At 35.1% G+C, this 9,076-nt stretch overlaps 1 protein-coding gene across 2 annotated transcripts in view; it reads left to right on the forward strand.

The window, feature by feature from the left end:
- Positions 1–6,714, forward strand: part of LOC149786617 (galactoside alpha-(1,2)-fucosyltransferase 1-like) — a 36,163-nt gene extending 29,449 nt beyond the window's left edge. For both annotated transcript variants that reach the window (XM_089977128.1, XM_089977129.1), the window contains 2 exons: positions 707–769; positions 2,599–6,714. In XM_089977128.1, coding sequence (XP_089833254.1) covers positions 739–769; positions 2,599–3,794 — 1,227 coding nt within the window. In that variant the 5' untranslated portion in view covers positions 707–738 and the 3' untranslated portion in view covers positions 3,795–6,714. The remainder of the gene's footprint in view (positions 1–706; positions 770–2,598) is intronic.
- The last annotated feature ends 2,362 nt before the right edge of the window (positions 6,715–9,076 follow it).

Consider the following 9,076-nt stretch of genomic DNA (forward strand, 5'->3'; position numbering starts at 1 on the left):
TTTGCAGATTGTAAATGTTTTGAGATCTTCAGGTTGTACTATAATGATCCATTTACACTGCGACTGTTACCCTCATCAGATGGGTTGTTTATTACTTCCGCATACGGTACGGTTTTAACCATCATACCGTCAGTATCTTTGATGCCTTTTAGGGATGTTACCATAGCTAGATAATAATATAAAGTCATGATATTTTCTAAAGCATTATAGCATATCTTTATTGGTTCTTGAAATTAAATTATCTATATTTTTTCTGTTGTAAGTAATTGTTTAACATAACAAACATATCCAAATTTTGTTTCATCTAAACGTATTAATAAATCAAACAAACCTTGCTTTTTTCTAATTAAACGCAAGAAATGTCTCTTCTACCTCAATGAAAACTATTAAATTCAGTACAATCTAGATTTGCGACATGTAAATGAAAGTAATTTAAAGGTAAAACAAAAGATTTGCAGAGCTTTGCTAATTGTCTTCTTAGGCTAGATGTGTATGCTACTTCAACGAAATATGTAGCATCTTAATTAATTACGTGAATTGTTCTTGATAATTTTGAAAGAGGTTTCAACGCAAATATTTTGACGAACTATATAGACTACATTTAATTTTACCAAAATGTCGGTGTTAAAACGAATTCATGACGGAAGAAAGTGCGTTGAAAGTGGAATATAATTGACTTATTATGTACGTTAATTTTCTATTGCAGGTTTCATTACTTAAGATCGAAAATTTAAAGTAATGGAGAGAGTATGTTCGAAAAACTGTAGTCGTAAGTAAAATTATTTACATTTAGATTATATATATTTATTTTCCTTTAATATGTGAGACCAAAGTTCCTATACTAAGAAACAGAAAGGTGAATAGATTCTGCTTCTTTTAGAATTCAAGTCCATATTTGCAATCTTAAGTTTTCTAATTTGTGAAAAAGAACACTTGGGGCTTTGCATCTTGTTCTGTCTATTACTTTTGGTACGATTGAGAGCGCAGCGATAATATCTTGACATTATTTGTAACCTAGTAATATGTTAGGCATCTATTTCTTTAAAACCAACGAAATGTTTCACAGTGTTCTTTGATACGAATTCATACAGTGAAAGGTCTACATGAATGTTATTTCAACTTTTTTAAAATGTCTTTATATATATCCTAAATCTTTCTGTAATGCACAATATGAATGCACTATTTTGTCAATATTAGGACATAACTTTCCCATAAATAATTCCAAAGTTTCGTCATCGATAACTAAGGGTCGTCGATCCACTTCGTTCTACATCAACCATTAACATCTTTAGCTAGTGTAGATGGTTTATACTGCTCCGCTCATTTGATGCATCATTAAAACCTGATCCAGTCTGATCTTTGCTTACATTTAAATTGGACATTGTTAGAAATAATCATAGTGGCCTCGGTACACAAAGACACATGGTTGAAGTGTTTCCCCACTTCAAACAATTGATACAAATTTTAATTTTGAGTCATTGCCTAAGGGCATCAAGGAAATCGCCTTATTAAATAATTAGCCGTTCACGTTATGAACTCTCGCATTGGATCATAAAGTTCGATTGCTATGGGCATATAATTTGTCCCAGCAAGAGTGCATCTATTCAAAACACTGTTTCCGCTAGCTAATGATGCAAAGGGTTGATGTGAAACAAAATGGATCTACAAATCTTGGGTAGCGAAGGTAATAAATTTACATATTGAATATACTGGTTGGATCCTCAGGAACTGTACTCCCAAGTTACTCACAACATAGCATACGACTGTTTAAAAACAAGATAAGCAGATTCCGCAATCGACCAGCGATAAGAAAACACTCTACTATGCATTCTTCGAAAACTGATGCATCAAAAGTGCGTTTGAAGAAAGGTTTGCAAACTTTGAAGCCTATATACGCTAGACTCACTTTCATTCGATTAACATAAGACTTTCATTTAGGCTTAAGAAGAGTGCCGCGTAGATATAAACGCAGAGAAAGATGCTGCTTCATATATCAGATTATACGACCTTGGTGGAAGAATATTTTCTGCAAAGATTTGGCAGTGATTATCAAGATTTAGTCTGTTGCATGGGTCACAGTTAAGCATTTTACGTACCTTACTTTTGAAAGTGTCACATTTAACATTTATTCGCACATTATCTTTTACTAAGGTTATTGTTCTGCTTTAGACGTACACAGGCTTTTGAAATTGACGCATAAACTTTATACGTCCTTTATTGGTTCAGCAAGGTAACACACACACACACACACACACACACACACATACATACATACATACATATACATATATATATATATATATATATATATATATATATATATATATATATATATAGAGAGAGAGAGAGAGAGAGAGAGAGAGAGAGAGAGAGAGAGAGAATTTATACTAAGGCCATTTAAGCCTTATACGTATGCAGTCCTTTGTTAGGGAAATTTGTAAACTCTCTACGTGCATAGGTGTTTGTCTGTGACTAATTTGATCATTTTCGTACGTAGGTATGTTGCTTGACTCACATTTACGCTGTTTAAGCGGCATATCTCTTGCAGCTTTTATGCCCTTTTCATTGCTGTATACATCTATTGTATATTTCTTTCAGGTGGTTGGTGTTTCCTTGTGATTGTAGGCTGGAGTTTTGTTGCATATGTTTATGTTTTCAATTTTAAATTTGGAACTAGGCTATTACCAATGAATGAGCTCAGTATGCCTAGTCACATTTTCCTTACCAACCATCTCAATGTCACCACTCAGCAAACGTTCAGTATAACAAGCCAGAACTTCGTTGCCAACCTGCTCAATACAACTTCCCAGCCTCCGTTCAGTATAACTAGCAAGGATCTCGCTACGAACCTTACCATTATTACTACCCAGCGTCCGTTCAGTATGACAAAGAAGAGTTTGGTTTCTCTCCTGCTCAGTGCTACTACCCAGGCTCCCGTAGACAGGCGTCATTACATATGCTATGTGCCTCAAGGAAGGCTTGGGAATCATCTTTTTCAATATGCGTCCATATACGGAATAGCCACACTTAACAACCTGTCAATAATGACTCCCGAAAGCTGTGAGATCTGCCATTATTTCAAAGTGCAAAATGTGACCGTTAGCAGTGATAAAAATGCTTGCTCTAAATTCAAGTTATTGTTAGAGTCTATGCCACGTGTTTTCACTCCGGAATTATTAACGCTGCCAAGGAACACGGATATTTTTCTGAGAGGATATTTTGAATCCTGGAAATATTTTCAAAACGTGACTGACAGCCTGCTTGGGCAACTTAGATTCAATGAACCTATAGAAACGATGGCAAGAAGGGAGATGGATAATCTGAAATCGAAATACATAAGTAATAACGGATCTAATCTAACAGTGATAGGAATTCATATCCGAATGGGAGATCTTTCTGATGATCCCCAGTTCCATAAAAGAGGCTTAGACCCTGCGCCACCTGGATATATCAATAAAACAATCCGATATTATATGGCCAAATACGATAAGATTTTATTCGTTGTTTGTTCTGATACGATACAACAAGCTAAAGCAACTATTGAATCTTTGAATCTAACCGTAAACATTTTCTATATGGAAGGCAAACGCAAACCAATCAATGATCTTGCCATCCTGGCAAAATGTGATCACGTGATTCAGACGGTAGGGACTTTTGGTTGGTGGGCTGCTTACCTATCGGGAGGGACAAGTGTATATTACAAGTTTCCTGCTCGACAAGGTTCATCAGCTGAGAAACAATTCAACAGCTATGATTTCTTTTATCCAGAGTGGATCGGACTGCAAGCAGCCTAGAACTGATTTTTTCTGAATGTCTCAAGCTTTGTAGCAGCTGTTATCAAATGAGAACACGGATGTGAATTGACAATTTTGTAACCTCCAATCATTCTTATTGTGTGATATATACGTCCTGCCCGCCCTCTTCCCGACAACGTATGCAGATACATTTTCATTTTATACTTAGTTACCCAATTAGTGACTCTATTGATCCAGCTTTCATTCCTTTGGAGTGTTATCCATATCGATGCTGATATTCAATACTTCAATCCTGTTGACACAACAGCACCACGATTTCGAGATGATCTACCCAGTTGGTCGATATGAACTTGTGGTATGTATCTTCAATTGAAAACCATATTAATGTACGTCCAGACTTGGTAAAATACACCAAAAGGAGGAACATCCCCCACATTCTGTCACAGATTGTTACACACAAATCCCACTTCTGTCCTCGACATGAGATTATTCTATAAAATCAGTATATAAACATCAGTAAGATAGTAATACAACATGTTATACGGATATTATTCAGCTGACAAAGATTAATAGAGTTTCATAGAAACGGTACTCATAGAATTCTAAACTTTGTTAGAAATTGAAGAATTCTTTATATGAAGGATATCAATCGGTAAATATGCGAATAGTATACAAAACTGGAGTTTCTGGAACCCTCATATTACCGTGCTTTAACATTTCGTAAAGTGATGGATAAAAAACAACAACAACAAAAATAAACTAAAAAAATAAAAATACCCCACCCCAAAAGACAAAACCATACAAAAAAACAATGACTAAACTCAGCATTAGTTTTCTTTGTCTCGTACATTGAAATTAATAAGTTCTACTATGTTTTGCAGATTGTTTCATCTGCACACATGCCGTAAGAAGGGTTACCTATGGTGCATTTGGTCTTGCCTTTGCCCTTGCTCTTCGCAATGTCTTGTCCTTTTTCACACATGTTCTACTGTGCGTGTATTGGCGATTACTCCAATTTGTAAATGAAATAGCCAAACCCAATCAGCAGCAGAACATTGGTTATGGACAATACCCTAAATGAAACCTTTTCCTCCTTAGATCTGCTATATGATCTTCTTTTAATTCCATTCCCATGTTTTCCTCCGTATGCTTTTGATTTCAATTGTTGCGACAGTATGATCAGTACTCACTCAAATATATAGGACAAAATGATTCTTTAGATCTTTTCCTCATCATATTGTTTGATTTATGTGTACATGTTTTTTGTCCAATTATTTTCCTGTTGGAAGAGGTATTAAGGAAGGTTTATAATAGTATAATAATACCATCAAGTCTAACTGGATTTTCATGATTTTCAAGATACCATGGCCTGTCTAGGATTTGGGATTTTTAAGTCTTTGCAACATTTAGGAAATATCATATCCTAACGTGACTCTTAGTTTCATGTTTAAATGTTCTCGGCCTTTTGAGGGTGATAAAAACACAAATGAAATATAAATGGCATGGGAAGTTTTAATTTTGAATTGAGTTTTATCGGATACTAATATGAGACGATGATACACACATATTCCATGAGCGGTTTAGTATTCCAGCTATGCACACTACTGGAATGCTGCAAAGATTCCACATGAGTACTGTTTATCGAATTACTCAAATTACGTTTTTATTGGGTGCAAAAATATGAATTGTTTTAATGCGGAAAAGAGTATCTTATTTTTTGTTTTCAATCACATCCTACGTGATCATGTCTATTGAACTTTCGTTTAAGAATGTGTATGCGCGCTCGTGTGTGTGTATGCGTGTGTCCGTGTGTGTTTGTGTGTGCATGTACATTTTGGTGTAAATCGAGGGTATTCATGAGATTACACACAAATGTAGTGGGGACACAGCTCCAACCGAAGACGCAATAGGTTGGAAAAAGGGTAAAGTTTAGTTTCTGCAAACAATTTTAGCATTGAGCAATGTAAAAATGTGATTGTTAGTAAGGTCCCCGTTTACAAGCTTTGTGCGTGTTTGAAAGTTTTAGAGTGTACATTTTCTCACAAACTGGCGATACACACGTTTTGGAACTATTTCTGTGCTTGATCGGTGGAAATCTTGAATTGAGATCTTTGTGTATATTTAATATGCATTGTTTGTTAGTTATTTTTTAATTTTTTATTTCATAATAAGCTATTGACAATGTAACATTCCATGCTGGATTTGACCTTGTCCAAAATCACTTTTCTTTTCTTGCTTGTCCTGAATCATTGATGCTTTTATTCTGTAAACAACTAATACATAGCTTAATATTTTCCTTATGAGAATAGGCTAAATATTAAAATTGTTATCTCTGTCTGAGTCAAGGATATTGTGTTCACCATATTATTTATTATTATTATTTTATCTAGCAAAGATTTGGAACCTTCTAGAAAGAAACTTTCCATTAGGAAATAGTTGTTTTTAGAGAATGCTAATTGTGACCTAAGGTCATGCAGAGGACTATATAATCTTGTTTTTCTAGAAATTATTTATTCGTGCTGTAAGATCTTAGCAGAATGAGTTATATTATTATTGTGTCGATTAATTCATATTTCCTGTAATTTATATACACAACGTATAAACTAAATGGAAATACATTGTGCGCATAAAAAACGGTCTTGGAAATAGAGACTTGGACTTATAGGGACACACCACAACCACAAGTGACACCACCGGCATATCAACACTTTCAGCGTTGGATTTATTTTGGGTTACCACTAAAGTTTTTTCAGAACTTTAATTTTTAAGACTTGTGTCAGTAATTCGATGGTTATTTGGGATTTATTTCACAATACCGTAGGTTCGATTTCCTATTTTCACTTTGTTTTCTACAATTCTCACTCTTTTCTATGTATTTATATTAAGACCATAATGGACAAGCGCTATCAAATTGCAGGGCTCCACAAATAAAAATAGTACCTTTAGGTACAAACATCAAATAAAAATGGCTTAGTTAAATAAGAAGATGCAAAAATCATGCATTAAACTGTTCATGGTATTTTTCATTGTTGTTTCATACATGTAAGTCAATATAGTGATTCACATATCCAACATAATCAAATAAATCCACGACCCTTCATACGCAAGAGGTACATGAAACTGCTGTTTAAATTAGGTATTCTTGTAGAGTTGTTTCAAAAATGCGTCATTATCCTACCTTAATGTAATGTAACAATGTCCTGTTTTCGATGAGGTTTCATACGTGCAAAGCCCCTAATGAATAACATTTGTAATATTTACCGACCTATATCTGGTCGTATTACATCACTGCCAGTTTTGCGTTCAAAACAAGAGAGAATAGTTGCGCATCCCATGAATTATTTTGTTATAGTCTCATTGACAAACCGAAGTTTGGACATTACATGCATATAACTCAGCAGATAAATATATAGATCGATATATCAATATATAGATAGATAGATAGGATAGATAGATAGCTAGATAGATGAACGTGATATCCATGCTTGAAACAATATGCACTAGCAGATCATAAACATATATACATATACATATATATATGTATGTATATATATATATATATATATATATATATATATATATATATATATATATATATATATATATATATATATATATATATATATATATATACATTACACTATATGTGCTCCACTCTTACCTCAAATCCTCAAATCTCCACTCAGTCAGTATGGGAATGAGAGAAAGCTTGCCAGTAGATTCAAATGGGTCGACGGTTCTTCCTGTGTCATCTCGTTTTCTTCCTTCATCAAATATACTGGCCGCCATGTATAAATTATCACATGCTGCAATCCTTATTTCTTAGTTGATGAGATTCAGTCCACGTGGAGAGGACTGAAATGAAGAACTTATATGATGCTTTGAAGACAATACACGGTCCACATTCATCAAGGATATCTCCAATAGTGAGTGCTGATGCACCCTACGTCTCAGCGACAAAGAAAACATATTCCAAAGATGAGCAGAACACTTCAGTAAAATTCTGAATCAACAGTCATCTATCAGTGAGGAGTCAATTGATCGACTGGCCCAAGTGGAGACCAAAATATCACTAGCGACTGAAACTGAGAAAGTAATTGACTTACTATCTAATGGAAAAATAATTGGAGCAGATGCTATACTAGCAGAATTATACAACACTGGGGCTTGCACATGGCACAGAAATTGACTGAAGACTTCCGGTAAATGAGGACAGAAGAAACTATTCTTCATGTGTTCAAGTATATATCCATCGTCAAATTGTACAAAGGGCGAAGCAACATAAAATACTTCTACAGCTATGTGAGAATATGTTTGTTATCAATAATCGGCAATTTCGTCCCCAGAATTCTACAGAAATGCCTTGTACAACACATAGATCAAAGGCTCGAGATTGAGTCAGTGTGGGTTTAGGAAAGGCTAAGAAACCATAGACTAGTTGTTTGCAATGATAAATGTCAGGAAAAGAGCACCAACCTCTACTCGATATTCACCGACCTAACACAAGCCTTTGATACATTCTGCTGTGTCGGACTTTGGAAGATAATGGCAAAATTTGATTTCCCAAAGAAACTCATCATACATATTTTACAACAGTTCCATGGCCGGACGTTGGGGAAAACGGCAAGTAATCTGAACCATTCCCAGTCACCAGTTGAGTCAAACAAGGCTGTATATTGGACAAGGGCTTTTCAAATTACGCTTTCTGACGTGCTTGATGATGCTTTCCGTGACCTTAACACTGGGATCGATATCAAATACCGGACTGAAGGCAAGCTTTTAAATCTAAGAAGACTACCGGCAAAGACGAAATTACAAAAAGTGACCGTTAACTATCACCTAATTTACTGACAACTGTTACCTGAGTGCCAGATCTCAGCATGACATAAAACAGATTATGAACTATTTCTATTCAGTCTGATAGACTCAGTTTTGGTCTTCAAGTAGGATGAAAATGACAAGTGATGCAACAACGTGCACGAAGAAAAGCTTTTACATTGAGCTTTCCGTCACAGTAAACGATCAAACCATCGTGGCATTGGACAAGTTCACCTATCGTGGCAACACACTGTGACATGCAGTCCACATCTATGAAGAAACCAAAGCCAGAAATGTGTGGCCTTTGGCATCCAACGCGCAAATATATGTGAGAGCAGAGTCAACAGTATACAAACAAATCCGAAGATTTTGCCAACCCTGCTGTATGCTTGCGAAACATGGACATTGTACAGATGACTTGAAATAAAGTTGAATCATTTTTACGTGGTCTGCCTGTGGAAACATGAGTATAAGATAACAAGACATTTACTGAGGCCTTCACA

This window comes from Sinohyriopsis cumingii, chromosome 12 (genome assembly GCF_028554795.1).
Source record: "Sinohyriopsis cumingii isolate HCF-2022 chromosome 12, ASM2855479v2, whole genome shotgun sequence".
NCBI lineage: Eukaryota > Metazoa > Mollusca > Bivalvia > Unionida > Unionidae > Sinohyriopsis > Sinohyriopsis cumingii.